General features: G+C 29.6%; 2 protein-coding genes across 2 annotated transcripts in view; both read left to right on the top strand.

Moving 5' to 3' along the window:
* Nucleotides 1-1096: 1096 nt before the first annotated feature.
* LOC117173926 lies at nucleotides 1097-1550 on the top strand. Its single transcript, XM_033362574.1, has 2 exons — nucleotides 1097-1226; nucleotides 1333-1550. The coding sequence occupies exons 1-2, from the start codon at nucleotides 1097-1099 to the stop codon at nucleotides 1548-1550; spliced, it is 348 nt and encodes a 115-aa protein (XP_033218465.1).
* Nucleotides 1551-3866: 2316 nt separating this feature from the next.
* The window catches only part of LOC117173925 (uncharacterized protein C4H3.14c-like), a 25384-nt gene continuing 10095 nt past the window's right edge, over nucleotides 3867-19155 (top strand). The window contains exons 1-4 of the mRNA XM_033362573.1: nucleotides 3867-4118; nucleotides 8139-8410; nucleotides 15571-15724; nucleotides 15805-15987. Coding sequence (XP_033218464.1) covers nucleotides 3946-4118; nucleotides 8139-8410; nucleotides 15571-15724; nucleotides 15805-15987 — 782 coding nt within the window. The 5' untranslated portion in view covers nucleotides 3867-3945. The remainder of the gene's footprint in view (nucleotides 4119-8138; nucleotides 8411-15570; nucleotides 15725-15804; nucleotides 15988-19155) is intronic.

Here is a 19155-nt window from a genome sequence, read left to right as displayed (position 1 = left end):
AAAAATAATCTATTCGATTGATCTTTAGCACACTCTCTGAGAATCAGAAACTAAAGGGTAAGTTCGCTAGCCACCTATTTTGGATAAAAATTCAAAAAGTTAGAGCATTTTGAAAATTTTCGCAAACAATTTTTTCAAAATTTAAAAATTCTATGTACGGCCGCATATAGTACTCGAAAATTTGAAAAATTATCCCTATGACTTTTTTCGATAAAGAGAAAATGGTCAGGGTTAAAACATTTTCAAAATTACATGTCTTTTCGAATTTCGACTTTAAAGTTACTACCTTAAATTACACAAATCGTAAAAAAATGTCTTAATCACTAACAACTGCAAAAGAATCTTATTCCTTTTATCAGTTGATCACTCACGCTTATTTGAGAAGTTTAAAGGTCTTTAAATAGACACTAGACTATTCCATAGGGCTTAGTACGATTGTGGAGTGAAAGTTTCTGATCTGACCTATAGATGATGCCTGCAGGTCAAAGTTTTAGCTTGTATTTTATAGTAATATATCTCACTAGCTTGTATTTGAATTTTCAAGTCTATGGCTCTATTAGTATACATTTGAGAGCCTACCAAGTGGGCACAAAATTTGGCGACGTCTTTACGACGTCGTTACGACATCTTTACGGCAACTTTACGACATCCTATTTCCATGCCGTTAACGTGTCTTTGTGATATCGTAAAGACATCGTCAGATCTTACGACTTATTTATGATATCGTAAAGACACCTTAACGACATGGACATAGCATGTCGTAAAGTTGTCGTAAATCTGTCGTAACGATGTCGTAAAGACGTCGCTAAATTTTGTGTCCACTGGGTACTAAACAATGCACCTCGATCGTGTGTGCAAAAATGGAAAAATCGGGGAAGCGTGCGGTCATTAAATACTTCTACTTAAAAGGCCTAACACAACTTCAAATTAAAGAAGAAATGCATTCCAAACTGAAAGAATCTTCTCCATCATATTCAACGGTTAAACAGTATGGGTTTCTGAATTTAAAAAAGGTCGTACGAGCACTTCTGAGGCACCACGTTCAGGACGCCCCGTTAAGGTCGCAACTCCCGAAATGATCGAAAAAATTCATAAAATGGTGATAGAGGAGCGCAAATTAAAGGCACGTGAGATCGATGAGGCTACTAAGATGTCAGCTGAGCGTGTACACAATATTTTACATGAACATTTGGGCATGGAGAAGCACTGTGCTCGCGGGGTGCCGCGTTTGTTAACAGTCGATCAAAAATTGACCCGGAAAACTGTTTCGTTGCGATGGCTAAATCAACGAATTGAAATTAGAATTGTTCCCCTATCCACCATATTCACCAGATTTGACCCCCAGCGACTATCATTTGCCTCCTAACTTTCAAAAATGGCTCGGAGGTAAAAAATTTCCGATCAACAAGGAAGTCATCGATGCTGTGAATAAGTATTTTGAGGGACTTGACGAATCGGCCTATAAAAATGGCATCACTGCATTAGAGCACCGTTATGAGAAATATTTATCCTTGAGGGAAATGAAAACTGCCTCTCAAGAAGATGTGTAGTGTGTCTGACGATGAGTTATTGAACTTAATAAATTCTTATCCTAAAAAATGTAGAACAAAACACATCAAACTATACTTCTTGCCTAGTTTTGATTAAAAATAATCACGTCATTCGAAAAGAAGGATTTTGTGAAAACTAAGGATAATACGACAACACGGCCTATGTCGGTCTAAAGTTGTGCCAAAGATGTCCGCAGGGCTGGTCCTAAAGACGCCTCAAAAATACCTATAAGAGACATGATTATTTTTTCACGCTAAAAAGTGAAAGACCCCCCTGTGGGCACCAGGACATCAAAAGGACGTCCTAAAAACGTCTTTATATGTCCTAAGACATTGTGAGTGTAATATGAGCCATTAAGAGTATGAAATTCATTATCGAAACAGAATAATATTGTAGGGCTTTAAAAAAGCAACATTTTTTTCTACCGACTATTTTCATATCATGCGTTAAACGCTTTAAACGTTAATTTTTGGTTCGTTTTTTAGGATTTGGAAAATGCAATAACTCTGACAATTTTGATTTTATTGAAAAATTCATATGAATAAATTGTTCATGTTTCGAAGTACTATGGACAACCGTAAATAGAATTTCCAAATCTGGAAAAAACATGGTTTCGAAAATTTTAAAAATGTGCTCAGTCATAGAGTTTTAATACAAATTGGCTGGTTAACGAACTCGTTCTTTCTTTTTGGGTCCTGAAAAAGTGTGCCGAAGCAGAATCCAATCTGATAAATCTATCGAAAGTTATCGTGCCTACAGAATACTACAGACTACAGACAGACAAACAGACAGAATAAAAATAGTTTTTTCTGACTCAGGGAGTCTCAAAACGTGGAGATTTGATGAAAACCGACCATGTCAGATTTTACACAAAACCAATACAATACCCAGGGGGCACAAAGCTTAGCGACGTCTTTACGACATCGTTACGACATATTTATGGCAACTTTACGAGATCATATGTCCATGCCGTTAAGGTGCCTTTTCGATATCGTAAATAAGTCGTATGATCTGACGATGTCTTTACGATATCGTAAAGACATCGAAACGGCATGGACATAGGATGTCGTAACGATGTCGTTACGACGTCGCGAAACTTTGTGCCCACTGGGAAATTATCGTTATTGTTATTATTATCAATGAATATCCGATAAACCGTACATGATAGGTCAAAATTGATGTCAGTTTATGATATGGATATCATATTACATTATAGTATATGCGTTACTTAAAACTAAAAAATTACTTCTATTTTTACCTATCTCTTGTTGTTTACGAGATAATTGTTGTTAAAAATAACAATAATAGAAGGAGCCCTTCAGGTCCCAGTGAAACGTTCCTGGAACGCTCCGCAGCGGTGGACATTTTACACGCTCAGGGAATGTTCATAAGGTTCCCGCAGAACGTTCCAGGTACATTCCCTGAACGTTCCATGCTATTCAGGACCCTACCGGTAGAAATTTCAGAATATTCACTGAAGATTCTCAGGCTCTGAGAAGCTTCAGAGAAATTCTCCACAGGCACGCAGACATTTTTATAGGTCCAGGTAGTCCAGTTTTAATTTAGAAATAGATTTTTTAAATTTCAAAGTTAACAGCCTAAAACATAATAATCCGGAATCCACGGGTTTCGATTATTTCAGATATCTAACATTTTTTCTAGCTGTTTAAAATTGGAATGAATATAACGTATCTTGTAAATGAAATTTGATACGCCAAAACAGAAAACATTTTTTAATACAATTGCAAAATAGTACATTAGTATATATGTTATAATTATATAGTATGTATAGTATAATAAGAAAATTCATCAATAAAAAAAAAGGTTCAATGATTTCATCTTGAAAGGACCCAAATCTCTCTGACTATCTCCTCCCAGTGGGCACAAAATTTGGCGACGTCTTTACGACATATTTACGGCAATTTTACGACATCCTATGTCTATGTCGTTAAGGTATCTTTAGGACATCGTAAATACGTCGTATGATCTGACGATGACTTTACGATATCGCAAAGGCATCTTAACGACATAGACATACAATGTCGTAAAGTTGTCGCGAAGAAGTCGTAACGATGTCGTAAAGAAGTCGCTAAACTTTGTGCCCACTGGGTTGAGGCGAAATCAGATTTTCACTCTGTAATAATAATAATAATAATAATTCTAATTATCTAATTATCTAATTCTAATTCTAAGTTTATTGTAATTGTTACCAAAAATAAAAATAAAACAAAATCAAGAATGCTCGATTTTCTTTATAAATGTCTATTTCTACTTTGAAAAGAAAAACATTTGAAAATCTTGGAAGGAAAATGAATTTTTGACGTTTTCACGATCATAGATTATTTAATTTTTAATTTGAAAAAATCATTTGGAAAGAATTGTATTTCAGAAATTATGGATTTAGAAGGAAAAGCTAAGGGGAATATTTCTCTTCCTGAAAGACTCCAGCCTCCAAATATTGAAGAAGATGATTATCTTCTAAACGAAGAGAAAAAGGTTATGATTATGAATATGCAAAAGGCTTTGTATGAAATTAAAATTGCTGACTTGGAAAAAAGAGCAAAAAGGTGTACCACCTTTTCTTTATTTATTTTTTCTTTATTGTTTTTCCTTTATTTTTTTCTACGAAAAGTAAAATGTATACATTTAACTTTTCACAACATTCAAAAGAAATGAGTTATAAATAAATATCAAATTATCTGAATGGGGTGGTTGCATGAATTTGAGATAATATATTTTTTAAATACTGCAGTTTATAAATTCCTTTTTTAGCGAAATTCAAAGCATTTTGAATGCCTTCCTGGGCCCTTTTTCATACTTGTTAAACGGATTTAAAATAATAATCGTGAAAATAGGTTATGAATTCCCAAAAAGTCGAAAAGATTCTGTATGGAAATTTCTGATAGATTCTGAAACAGTTGGATTGATTAATACTTAATAATAATATATATTATTTTGTTTTATTTTTTAAACAAGGTTTGAAAAATAATTCCTTTTATCCAAAATGTTTTCTCTAAAATTATTAAACAGTTATAATTTTGTAAAATTTATTTAAATAATGAATTGATTAAATTTCGAAATTTATTAAATGAATAATTCATTACTTTCTAATCCTTCAATATAAATAAGTAATGTGATCTGACGACTTATTTACGATATCGTAAAGACACCCTAACGACATGGACATAGGATGTCGTAAATATGTCGTAAAGACGTCGCCAATTTTGTGCCCACTAGGATATCAAGTTCTATTGAAGTTCTATTATATAAGTTCTATTTATATAACAATATTACATAATTTAGTTTTCTGATAAAAACTAATAGAAACTGATAAAAATGTGCGCGGGACTTTTAAGTTTAACAGGAAAATAATATATTTGAATATATGGAACAACCCCGTTTGAAAATCGTTTTTGGTTGAAATATCAAGTATATATCAAGTAATTGAAATACTTTTCTGAAGCATAATTTTTTTGGTCAAAGATCGATAATTTTAGTTCAAAATTAATCTTCTTTGTTTCAGGACTACAATTCGCCTTTTTGTTCAAAATTGAAAATTCCTCATTTTGATAAAAAATTTATACTATTGGTTGAAAATTAAACAATTTTGTAAAAAAAAGACATCCTTTTCCTTTTTAATTGAACTATTTGGTTAAAAATTTACTTGTTTCAGTTGAGGATTCAACAATTTTGTTAAAGACTCGTTTCCTTTGGTTGAAAATTGAATTCCTTGTTTGAAGATTCATTCAAATGAAATCAGAATTGTTGCATTTAAGGGCATGCTCTTCGTGACCACGTGATCAAACTAGTCCCCTGTTATGAGCATTTTTTTCACTGTGTCCACACGGATTGAGATATCGTGTTTAAAATTTGACAGATTAAATAAAAAGCACTAAAGAACGTTTTTATACATCAATGTGTTTATAGTCTTAAAGAAAGTTTATTTATTAATCGATGAAATAGGACATTACCATTCGAGTTATACCACTTTGCAGATAATTTTTTATTTGATGCATTTCGGATTTTTTGGCTCGCGTATATTGAGCAATGACAACAATTTTGGACTAAATCGTCTAAACCTTAACAAAAATTAATGTAAGCAATAAAATTTTCACATTCGTTGCAAATCAACAAATAAGTATCTGCATACACCCCAGTGGGCACAAAATTTCGCGACGTCTTTACGACATCGTTGCAACATCTTTACGACAACTTTACGACATCCCATGTCCACGTCGTTTCGGTGTCTTTACGATATCGTAAAGACATCGTCAGATCATACGACTTATTTACAATATCGTAAAGACACCTTAACGAGATGGACATAGGATGTCGTAAAGTTGTCGTAAAGATGTCGTTAAGACGTCGCAAAATCTTGTGCCCACTGGGACGTAACCTATCATTATTTTTGGAGCGTTTTAACGATTTCTAGTGGAGAAAAAAAGAAACTTTGAACGTCGATAAAGTCAAGATCACGTGACTAAGTTCACACATAAAATTTTTGAGTAGAATGATTTTCATTTTTTTGGACCTAAAAATAAAAGATAGATTTCAAATTGAAAACATCCCAGTGGGCACAAAATTTCGGGACGTCTTTACGACATCTTCATGGCAACTTTACGACTTCCTATGTCCATGTCGTTTCGGTGTCTTTACGATATCGTAAAGACAACTTAACGACATGGACATAGGACGTCGTAAAGTTGTCGTAACGATGTCGTAAAGACGTCGCTAAACTTTGTGCCCACTGGGATAGCAACACCAGAAATGTGATCAAATTTACTTTTCGAAGTTTTCCAACCAACTTCCATAATTCTTGACGTCGAATCGATCAGCTGATAACTATTATTGACAGTGAACCAACTGGCAGGGCTCAGCGTCGAACTCGCCTTGTCTTTCGCCCCCGGGCGAAATTTTATTATTATTGGTTTGGTATAACTTAGAATTGTTTCACATCAGTACAAAAAATCCACAAGAATACATAAGCATTGGGAAATTTTAATTATTTTCTGAAGATGAACGTTTCTCAAGGTGGGACTTGTGGACGGGTTTTCGAGTATCACATTCTGCGATTTTCCTAGATTTTTTTTTAATCGAGACATCTACTTTATTGATCGCTAAAAATGCTCCAAAAATAATGATAGGTTACGTGTATGCAGATATTTATTTATTGATTTGCAACGAATGTGCAAATTTTATTGCTTACATTAATTTTTTTTAAGGTTTAGACGATTTAGTCCAAAATTGTTGTCAGTGCTCAATATACACGAGCCAAAAAATCCGAAATGCATCAAATAAAAAATTATCTGCAAAGTGGTATAACTCGAATGGTAATGTCCTATTTCATCGATTTATAAATAAACTTTCTTTAAAACTATAAACATATTGATGTATAAAAACGTCCTTTAGTGCTTTTTATTTATTCTGTCGAATTTTAAACACGATATCTCAATCCGTGTGGACACAGTGAACACCAAAAAAATGCTCATAAAGGGGTACTAGTTTGGTCACGTTGTCACGAAGAGCATGCCCTAAAAAAAAATAGATCTGAATCCTCAACAGAATACATGATTTTTCAACTTAAAATTTTTGTAAACAAAAATAGAATAGTTTAATTTTAAGTTTAGAAAAATTAATTCTTAGCCAAAAGATAAGCAAAAGAGATGAATTTGCAAAACAAAAGGACTTTTAAGTCAATAAAGAATCTTTTTGTCAAAAACGTTTCATTTTCAAGCCCAAAATATGAATTTTCATAAAAATACATATAATTTTTTTGATTTTGTACTAATTTTAAACAAAATACATGATTTTTCCACCAAATAGATGAATTTTTAACTAAAATGTATGATTTTTAAACTATATAGTTGAATTTTCATTTGAAAAAAATCAAATTTTCACAAAAAAAAGGAATAGTTAAATTTTAGATTAAAAAATTATTTAAAAAAAAGGAAAACAAATTAGTAAACTTTGGAACCAAAGGAAATCAAGTTTGATCTCAAATGATAAATCATCATTTATATTTGGAACAAAAAGGATTTTAATTTTAATTAAAAACCAGTCGAAATTGACGAAAAATAAAAATTTTCAACAAAATAGCCCAGTGGGCACAAAATTTGGCGAAGTCTTTACGACATCGTTACGACATCTTTACGACAACATTATGACATCCTATGCCCATGTCGTTTCGCTGTCTTTGCGATATCGTAAAGACATCGTTAGATCATACGACTTATATACGATATCGTAAAGACACCTTAACGACAAGGAAATAGGATGTCGTAAAGTTTTCGTAAAGATGTCACGATGTCTTAAAGACGTCACCAAACTTTGTGCCCACTGGTAGTTCAGTCTTCAACCAAAACTGTTGTAACCTTAAGGCAAAAAAATCAATTTTATACAAAAGAGTTGAATTTTCAACTTGAAAATCTAAATTTTCTACAAAACAAATAATTTGTAACCAAACAGTTGCATGTTCAAACAAATAGTTTAATTACCTACTAAATTGTTGAAATTTCAAGGCCAAAAGATCAATTATTTTCTACAAAAAATATAATAGTAGAGTTCTCACCCAAAATAATAATTTGCAGGTTAGAGGATCGAAATGAATTTGTGCATGACGAATGCAAAGCCACAGATTTTTTAATAAAGATTAAAGATACAGAAACTGCCAAAGAAATAGCAGAACTGGAGCGTGAATTATCTTCTGAAACGAAGAAATTGGAAGCAGATAATGAAGAAATTGAAAAGATAAAACAACTGTCGCTGAAAGATAAAGAAGAGCACGAAAAAAATATGAAATCAATGCAAGAGAGATATGAAAAGACTCGATCGTCTCTAGTTTCAAAAATGAAGATTTTAAGTAATTTACAGTTCTTTGTTTATTACTGGCAGTCGATAACTTAGTGAGGTAGATAATGAAGATACCTGCTGAGATCTCTGTGGGCACAAAGTTTGACGACATCGTTACGACATCTTCACGACAACTTTACGACATCTCATGTCCATGTCGTAATGGCGTCTTTACGATATCGTGAATAAGTCGTTTTGATCTGACGATGTCTTTACGATATCGCAAAGACACTGAAACTACATGGACATAGGATGTCGTAAAGATGTCGTAACGATGTCGTAAAGACGTCGCCAAATTTTGTGCACGGTTGAAATTAGAATCCAACCTAAATACTCGAACCGAACCGGAACCAGAACCGGGACCGAGTACGCGCTGATTGGCCGAAAGTCCAATCGAACCGGCGAACCGCAACCGAGTACGGCTAGTCTAAATTGGCCTTTATATGCTTTTGGCCAATACACGGCATCCCTATGAGAGAAGCTATTCCGTATCCGCCTTAACCTTACTATCTGTTTCTAGCCTCGCAGTCCCTCTCTCTCTCTCTTGGTTGTTCACCGGTAAGTACAGCAGCGCCGTCTACTTCATAGCGTTGAATATTTCCGCCGTGTAAACGCTTCTCTCTAAACCTCTGTTATATTCTCATTTGGTTCAGTGTTTCGAGCTTTTTCTGGTTTGGTGCTCCGGCTTTTCAGTATTGTGCAATGTGCTATTCGACAGAAGAAGGTCCTGAAAGGGGTCGCGAAAGTGAAAATCGGGGAAATTCGCTCTTCTCACACATTGCATCCGAATGACGCCGCCAACACTATGGCGCCGAAAGTGAGGACGAGAGTATTCCCTCAGCAAAAAGACCCAAACTCAACTCCGAGGCGGCTCTCAAAGTTCAACGTCTATACCTTCACAGAGCGCCAGAATCCTGCACTTCGGAGACCTGAAAACTAATATCGAAGAAAAGAGGGCTATGCGACCAGCTAAGAAGGAGCGCCTGGAGTCCCTTGATTCCTTACAAAATTTCAATTTTTAGGAGTGGAGGTAAATGAAGAACTCTGTAACCTTGATAGAAAGAAGGATCCTTTCTTAGCAACTGACAGGGTCCTAGCCAGTTTCTCCAATGCATATCTTGAGTAGAAGAAACTTTTGAGATCGAGTCTACAACCCATCATCGACGGATCTTTCTCGAACCTGGACATCCTCAATCCTAATACATTATTCGTCAGTTTCGCATCTCTTTTTTTGTCCAGGATCTCAGATCCAGAAAAACTTTGACCAGATCAGACAACCCAGTGGGCACAAAATTTAGCGACGTCTTAACGACATCTTTACGACGACTTTACGACATCCTATGTCCATGCCGTTTCGGTATCTTTGCGATGTCGTAAAGACATTCTCAGATCATACGACTTATTTACGATATCGTAAAGACACCTTAACGACATGGACATAGGATGTCGTAAAGTTGTCGTAAAAATGTCTTAAAAGACGTCGATAAACTTTGTGCACACTGGGAAGTGATTTGTGGTAAAAGCCCAGTGGGCACAAAATTTTGCGTCGTTTTTACGACACCTTTACGACATCATATGTTCATATCGTTTCGGTGTCTTTGCGATATCGTAAATAAGTCGTATGAACTGATGATGTCTTTACGATATTGCAAAGACACCGAAACAACATGGACATAGGATGTCGTAAAGTTGTCATTGAGATTTCGTAACTATGTCGTGAAGACAACGGTAAATTTTGTTCTCACTGGGAAAAGATTCCAACTTCGAAGCTCTGTTCATAAGCATCGATGGAGATGTTAAGTCAGCGTCTAGAACCGTAATCGCTAATTGGATCAGATCAGTCGAAAAAATATTGAATAGAATCAATGCCGGTCAATGTACTTTAAATTATTTTTCGGGCAAAAATGCAATTGGTACGTACTCAGAAGCATTGAAATTCCGTTTTTTTCATTACATTCTATGCGTCCTAATAAACTTGTTGTTACCGAGTAACTGGAGATGCTCCGAAACCTTTAAAAGCCATTATTACCGTGAAATGTGAGGTAACAATCAGTTCAATCCTAGTTTATCTTTTGCGAAGTTTGCTCCTGTTTAAAGAAATGCTAAATACACGAAGGAATAATAAGGAGACCCAACTGCCAGTGGGAAGCCATTTGAAACTGGCAATAGAAACATTATCGTAAGTGGTATGCACATTACAGGAAGATTTGAAATTTTTCGTGCGCAGGTGCGCATTGTCCTCTTCCTGTACATGGAAAAGTGTGCGAGAAGGAAAGTTTGTCAACTTGACGTAAGTTAGAGAGGTTCTGTTCTTTTGTTGATCATCATACGAAAGATACACGAAATAAATATATAAACAGTATTTTCGGTACTTGTTTGGAAAATGTGTGAACAAATTTCGAGAAGGAAAAGTATAGGTAAGTACCTTTTAAATTTGTAATATGATAAAGAAACAATGGAAGTAATATAACTTGATTGAAAAGTTTAAAGTTTTTCGAAACGTAAACATGAAAAATATTATAATTTCATTCAAAGCTATTATGAGGTGACTCAGTTTAGAAATTAGTAAATTACGTATTCATAAGCATGTATATAATTTAATGAGCACGGATAATTGCAAATAATGTGATATTATAATGAAGCGCCCTACCGATAGAAATCTCAGAGTATATGCTAAAGATTCTTAAGGCTCTGAGAAATTCTCCGCAGGCACTCAGGTAGTGAGAAAAGGTTAAATTTCTAAATCATTTTTATTAAAATTAAATGACAGGTAAAACAATAAAATATATTAGACGTTTATTGTACGTACAGTGCGGGCTTTAAAAAAGCGAAGTGTATTCGCCTTCATCGGCGTGTAATTTGCACCACCACCCGGCACTTGACACCTGCATCAAAACAAACGAACAGAACCTCTCTAACTTACGCCAATTTGACAAACTTTTTCATTCGCCCACTTTTCCCTGTATAGGAAGAGGACAACTGCGAATCTGCGCACGAAAATTTAAGATCTTCCTGTAACGTGCCCACCACTTACGGTAATGTTTCTATTGCCAAGTGGCGAAACGGAGTTAGATCTCCTTATTATTCCTTCGTGGTTTAGCCCAATAGTTATTATTATTATTATATAGTTAAATATGGTCTAGGTAACGGTAACGCTTTCTCTCCTCTATCTCTGCTTCGCTTGTCTCATTCTTTCAGTTCCTCTTTATCTCTGATACGCAAAATTTGGCGACGTCTTTACGAAAGCGTTACGACAACTTTACGATATCCCATGTCCATGTCGTTAAGGTGTCTTTATGATATCGTAAATAAGTCGTATGACCTGCAGATGTCTTTAGGATATCGCAGACACCGAAACGACATGGACATAGGATATTGTAAATTTGTCGTAAAGATGTCGCCAAACTTTGTGCCCACAGGGACGGCATTAGCAGTGTATAGCGACATACCCTCATATATGTATAGCGGCATGTGCTCTGTTTGAAGGCCGTGGTTACTGATTCGTACACATACTAACTGTTTTCAAGACAATACGAAGGCCAACGCGTTTTTTTATTTTTTGTTTAATTTTATAATAAACCAATAATTTTGGTAAAATTTGAAACAACTATCTTTTTAAATATTTAAAATAATCTTTGTGAAATTATAATATTAGAATTTCTATCGCACCTCTATATCTCACATGATAGAAAGAGAGGTCTGTTCGACTTGACATTTTGGAGCCCTACTGCAATAGAGGTGGCGCTGGCTGTACTTTCAGGACCATTATTCAAATGCGGCGGGAAAATACAAATTTAGTTTACTTTAGTTCTTAAAATACGTTTTTTCCACATATTGAACTCCAAAAAATATTGTTTAGCATATTAAATATCCAATCAATTAATTAGTATTAAGTAAAAATGAAGAAGACATTATTTTGATGATTAAATACGAATTGACTGTTCACAGAATACCAATGATAATTCTACAAAATAAACATTAAATTTTTAACATTGACATATGCGAAATATATTTCATTTTGAATGAAATAGTTTAATTTTAAACCAAAAATATTTTCTATCTCAAAAGATGAATTTTCAACACAATAAGAAGAATTTTCAACCGAACAGTTGTATTACTAATGAAATAGATAAGGTTTTTAGCAATAGGCTTCAATAAAATAGTAAAATTTTCTAAAAATAATTAGATTTTTAACAAAATAGTTGAATTTCTAACCAAATGGTTAAATTTTCAAACAAAAACGATAAAAATTCAATCAAATGTTTGAATTTTCAAGACAAAAAGACCAATTTTTTAAAAGACAGTTGAATTTTCATCAAGAAAGTTCATTTTAAACCAAAAAAAATGACTTTTCCACAATGCATGAGAAATTTTCTACAAAAGACTAAAGTTTTTAAACTAAAAAGTCGCACTTTTTTAGAAAACAGTGTATTTTTAAATCGGAAAAGATAAATTTTTAATAAAAACAAAAAAAATCGTTTTCAATCAAGAAAGATAGATTTTTAACAATATAGTTGAATTCTCAGCTGAGAACGGTTGGTTATTTATTCCTTGCATAGTCAAAGATTAAGTTTCTCAAAGCTCTGTAGGTTTTGATTATTTATTTTATTTTTTTCAATGTTATTTTTCACGAATAAAACAAAAAGTACGCGTTCTATCAAAAAGTGATTCTTAACGAAATTGTAGATCTTTTTTGGGATAACCATTTTTGTTAATTCATCTTTTTTCGTATCCTACATAGTTCGTCCACAAAATAGAATTTTTTATTTTTCACTATTTTTTGTGCAATCACAATTTAAATTTTCGACTTTTGAAGAAAATCCAAAAATTTGTTATGATAATCTTGTAGGGCTTTCAAAAAGAAATGTTTTTCTTCTCTTGACTTTTTTTCATTACGTGCGTTTTTTGGCTTAAAATTTTGATTTTTGGTTGATTTGAAAATTTTCGAAAACGCTATAACTCTGATAATTTTCTTTTGATCGAATAAAGTCATTAGGATAAATTGTTTGTTCTTTTTAATACTATAAATATGCGTACATTGAATTTTTAAATTCAGAAAACAAGGGGTCTCAAAAATTTTCAAAATGCGCTCACTTTTCGAATTTTTATCAAAAATGGCTGGTTCACGAACTCGTCCTTTCTTTTAGAACCTAAAAAAAGTGTGCCAAAGATGGATTCGATTCGTTTATATTTTCGAGAGTTATCGTGCTTACGGACGGACTGCCGGACGGACAAACAGACAGACGCTATCGTAAAAATCTGATTTTCGGATTCAGGGGGTTTCAAAACGTGGAAATTTGAAAAAAACGGGGGGGGGGGGTCAAATTTTGCACAAATATAATACCTTCTCTTGATGAGAATGTGAAAAAATGAATTTTCAGCAATATTTTAAAATTTTCAATTCAAAATATAAATTTTCGACCAAGAAAATTATTTCTTCCAACAAAATTTTTTTTTAAATACATGAATATCAATTATAAATTTAAAAATTAAAAAAAATTATCCAAATTATATATCTATAAAATATCAATCTTAACAAATTGAATAATTTTCAAATCTATATTTTGAAAATGCGAAAATTTTCAATTGTAGCTGCAAAATGATAAAGCATTCAATTGTAAATCTTTAAAGTAGAAGAATTTTTAATTTGGAAAATATAAAAGTAAAAATTATCCAAGTTTTAAGTTTTACAATTAAAACTTCTGTAATTTTTATTTAAAAAATTAACTTTTGATCTTCAAAATAACGAGAATTCAAGAGTTTTTATTTATAACTACAGCTTTAAAATTTAATAGTTTTAAATTATTCAAAATTTTCATTTGCACTCAAAATTATAGAATAATTTTTAATATTTTGAATAATTAATTTCAATTTTTTAAATAGTACTCTTAAAAAAAATCATTCAAAATTGCATTAATTTGTATGATATATTAAAAAATGAAGTCTTCAATTGCAAGTATTCAAAATTGAAGACTTTGACCGGCAAATCATTAAAATTTAATAATTTTTTATTTTAACTTTTTAAAAATATAGAAATATGAATTGTGAATATTTCCAATTAAAAAGTTTTTATTATTTTTAATTTACAATTTAAAAGTTTTCAATTGGAAATCTTCAAAATTAAACTATTTAAAAAAAGTTCAAATTAAATACATTCAAAATAAAAAGCTAGAAAATTGAATAACTTGGGATTCTATATTTTTAAAATTCAAGAATTTTGAAGTTTGATTTTGACATTTAACAATTAAAAATTATGCAAGTTTTAAGATTTAAAATTAAAGATTCTGCCATTTTTATGATTCAAATTTAAAACTTCGTCAATTTGAAAGACTTACAATTGAAAACTTGAATTTTAATCTTCAAAATTTTTCAATTGTAACTTCAAAATTTAAAAAAATGTTAATTGAAAATCTTTAGAATTTAAAAGTAAACTTCAAATTTAATTTTTTTTTTCATTGAATAATTTTGAAGAACATATTTCAGTTTTGTATGTTCAAAATTGAATAATTATAATTTTCAATGTTAAAAATTGAACTATTCTAAACCAAAAGAACATTCAAAACTTCCTTTTCTTAATAAACATTAAGTTTCAATTGTAACTCTTCAAATTGCTGCTCTTCTAAATTAAAGAATATTTCATTTTTTAATTTACAATTAAAGAGTTTTCAATTGTAAAACTTTTAAAATCAAACAATTCTAAATTGTAAATCTTCAAAATTGAGCTGTTAAAAAAAGTTGCAAATTAAATGCAATACAAACTTATACAAGTTTTATGTTATACAATTTAAAATGCTATAATTTTGATCATTCACATTCGAAAATTTTTCAATCAAAATTAAAGAATTAAATTTTTTTTATTAATTCTTTAAAACAGAATCATTTTTCTAAAAGCACCTTCAAAATTGAAGAACTTATTAATTTTTTCTTTTCCTTTTATCCCTGATGGGATAAAATCTTAAATTTAAATAAAAATTACAGATTATTAAAATTTTAAATTTATAATTGATAATTATATTTTATAGTAATTTAAAACTAAGCATATATTTTAATTGGATAATTAGAAAATCAAAACAAGAATTATTATAATAAGCGCGTTTTTTCTTACTAGTTAATGAATATTTTATTAACAAACATTTAATTTCAGAAATTATAATCTTTCTTTCTTATTAGACGCCAAGATTAATACTCTAGAAGATTTTAAAACAGTGAAAGAAGCTTTTGAACAGAAATTAAAAGAAAATGATCAAGTGATAAAAGAGAACGAAGAGAAACTAAAGTCGACTTTAGAACAAATAGATCGCAAATTTAAAATAGCCAGAGAAAAGTAATTAAATTATTAGTTAATTAATTCTTGAAAATCTTCAAATTTTAATTTTTACCTATACTATTTTTTTATACGCACAGAATGAAAAATGATTTGTACGATCAAATTTTGAATCTAGCCAGTGATTTTCAAACAGAAATATCAAAAGAATTGTCTCTCCCAATTCACCGATTAATTAGAGAAAATATTGCCATTCAAAATGAAATAAACCAAATTGTTAATGAGACGAGCGTTTTGGCAGATGAAAAAACAAGTGAATTTGAGTATGGTTTTTAATTTACATAATAATACAATTTTGAAATAGCGCAAATTAAATCCTGAGTAAAATAAAAAGATTTTTCAGCATTTCAAATATGTGGAAAAAGAATTTAGACATTTTTAGAGATCACTTTTTTTATTTTACAGGATTTTAAACAATTTTAGGTCAAATTCAAGGCTTCTAAAATTCCTAAATATCTTATTAAGTGACTCGAATTTTTCCTGAAAATTGCAAAAGCCTTTAAAAATTAAAAATAAATGCCTTAAAATCTTCTAGATATTTTTCGGCATTTTTAGAAATATTTTGAATTGTTTTAGAAACTTTTAAAATTTGCCTTAAATATTCAATTTTCAAAATAAAAAAATTATCAAAAATTTTTCCAGGTATCTTGAAAAAATTTTCTTTTTCGCTTGAAACCGATCTAAATTCTTAAAAAGATTCTTTTTTATTTTTTGAAATCTTTCCAAATTTTAAATTATTTTTTACTTTTTGCCAAATTTTTTGTTAATCCTGAGCAATTACAAAAATTGCCTTCAAATCTTCCAGATTTGTTTCATTATTAATTTAAATCTTTTTAAATTTTCTCTTAAAATTAATTTGTCCTATTTTCCCAGAATTCTTTTAAATAATTATCATAAAACCTCTTAAAATTCATAAAAATCTTCATAATTTCTTTCTAAATTTTCAAAAATCTACATTTTGTTTGCAATTTTTTAAAAGTCTTTCCAAATTTTAAATTATTTTTTAACTATTTAAATTTTTTTATGTTTTTCAATTTTTTTTTTAAAAGAAATTCATCAAAACAAAAAATCTTTAAAAAATTTCCTAGGATTCTAAAGAAAACTTTTTTATGAACATGAAAACTTTTAAAATTCTAAAAAATTAAATTATTTTTTAATCCCTTCAAATCTACTAAACCCTCTAAATATCTTTTAAAATTATTCGGATTTTTTAAAATCTTTTTAAATTAAAAAATTTGAATCAAAATCTTTCAGATTAAAAAATTGAGAATTTTTTTTTAATCTTCTAGTCTTTTCCAAAATTTTAAGAAGAAATCTTTTTTATTATCTTTTAACTTTTCAAAATCCTTAAAAAGCCTTAAAATTGTATTTCAAAATCTTCAAAAACCTACATTTTGTTTTTAATTTTTTGAAATCTTTTTATATTCTTAAAATTGTTTTAAAACTTCTGAATACTGTTTAAAATTACTCCAGTTTTTCCTATTATTTTTATAATCCTATAAAATAAAAAAAAAACCTGTCGTTGAAATGTAGGTTTTTGAAGATTGCAAAAAATAATTTAGAAGCTTCATAGGAATTTAGATAAATTTAATTAATATAAATTTCTTCAAGATTTCTAAAAAAATTAAGAATAATTTTAAGTTTTTCACATTTAAAAATATGCAGAAAAATAATCTAAAAGATTTTAAGGCAATTTTTCAATCCTGCATGTTTAAAAAAAATTGTAGTAAATTTTTTAATGATTTAAAAAAATACTTTAATTTTTTAAAAGCTCATCAAAGGTTTGCAAATAATGTAAAACTTAAGAATATTTAAACAAAAATATTGAAGAAAATGTTTTTATGCCATTATTTAAGTTTTGCAAGAATTCGAAATTAAATTTAGAAACTTTTTAAGAATTTTGAAAAATGTCAAGTGATTAAACGAATTTTATAATGATTCTTGGGAAACTTATTAGGGATTTTTATTTTTTTTAATTAATTTAAAAATTTTAAAAGATTCCAAAATTTTGAAACATAAATTTTTGAAAAATTCGAAATAAAATGTAGACCATTTTTTAGGAATTGTGAAAATTTTCAAGAAAATCTTTTTTATCCAGATTTTTAGGTAATTTTTAAATGATTTTTGATTACAACAAATCATTTTTGAACATAATTTAAAAAGATTTCTAACATTTTTAACAAAATTCATATTTTTGAAAGTGAAATTTAGAAAAAAAAAGATTTTTAAATATTTCAAAATTAATTTTAAAGAAAAAAGTTTAAAAGATTTTAAAACATCTGAAATGAATCCCAAAAATGCACACACAAAAATTTGAATGACTTTAAAGCAATTTTTTTTTGGCATGGTAAAAATTTTATGAAAAATTCGAGTAAGTTTAACAAAAATTTCAGAGAAATTTAATTTTGTAGTTTTTAAGTTTTTCAAAAATAATTGAAAACTTGAAAAGATTTCAAAAATTTGAAGCGTAGATTTTTGAAATTTTTGAAATAAAGTTTAGAAACTTTTCAGTGATTTTGAAAGTTAAAAGAGAATAATTTAAAAAAAAAAATTTTGGGTGAATTTCAAATGATTCTAGATTCAAAAGTTAAATTTTTAAACAAAATTTTACAAATTTAATTAATTTGAAGAGAAAATCCAAAAAGATTTCAAAACATCTAAAATGTGTTTCCAAAATGTCGAAAAAGAATTTTTATGCCCATAAATAATTAAAATTATTTAATTATTGTTATAGAAAGTTTCAAATTAATCGAAAATAATTGAAAATTTGAAAAGATTTCAAAAAAATTTGAAACGTAGATTTTTGAAAAATTCGAAATAAAATTTAGAGCATTTTTTTGGAATTGTGAAAAGTTTTAAGAGAATTTATTTTTATCGAGACTTTTGGGGAATTTTTTTATGATTTTTTAATACAAAAAATCATTTTTGAAGATAATTTTAAAAGATTTCAAAATATTCGAATCGTAGATTTTTGAAAAATTCGATATAAAATTTAGACCATTTTTTTTTTTGGAATTGTGAAAAGTTTTAAGAGAATTTATTTTTATCGAGATTTTTGGGCTATTTCTTAATCATTTTTGATTACAAAAAGTCATTTTTGAAGATAATTTTAAAAGATTTCAAAGAATTCGAACCGTAGATTTTTGAAAAATTCGAAATAAAATTTAGAGGATTTTTTTGGAATTGTAAAAAGTTTTAAGAGAATTTATTTTTGGGCAATTTTTTAATGATTTTTGAATACAAAAAATCATTTTGAAGATAATTTGACAAGATTTCAAAGAATTCGAATCGTAGATTTTTGAAAAATTTGAAATAAAATTTAGACCATTTTTTTGGGAATTGTCAAAAGGTTTAAAATAATTTATTTTTATCGAGATTTTTGAGCAATTTTTAAATGATTTTTGATTACAAAAAATCATTTTTAAAGATAA

This window comes from Belonocnema kinseyi, chromosome 5 (assembly GCF_010883055.1).
Source record: "Belonocnema kinseyi isolate 2016_QV_RU_SX_M_011 chromosome 5, B_treatae_v1, whole genome shotgun sequence".
NCBI classification, from domain to species: domain Eukaryota; kingdom Metazoa; phylum Arthropoda; class Insecta; order Hymenoptera; family Cynipidae; genus Belonocnema; species Belonocnema kinseyi.
This window is presented reverse-complemented; position numbering and strand designations above follow the sequence as displayed.

Coding starts and splice junctions, on each gene's coding strand:
- LOC117173926 (XM_033362574.1), top strand. CDS start 1,097: ATGGTGATAGAGGAGCGCAAATTAAAGGCACGTGAGATCGATGAGGCT. Junction 1,227..1,332: donor CTGTGCTCGCGGGGTGCCGC/GTTTGTTAACAG, acceptor CATATTCACCAG/ATTTGACCCCCAGCGACTAT.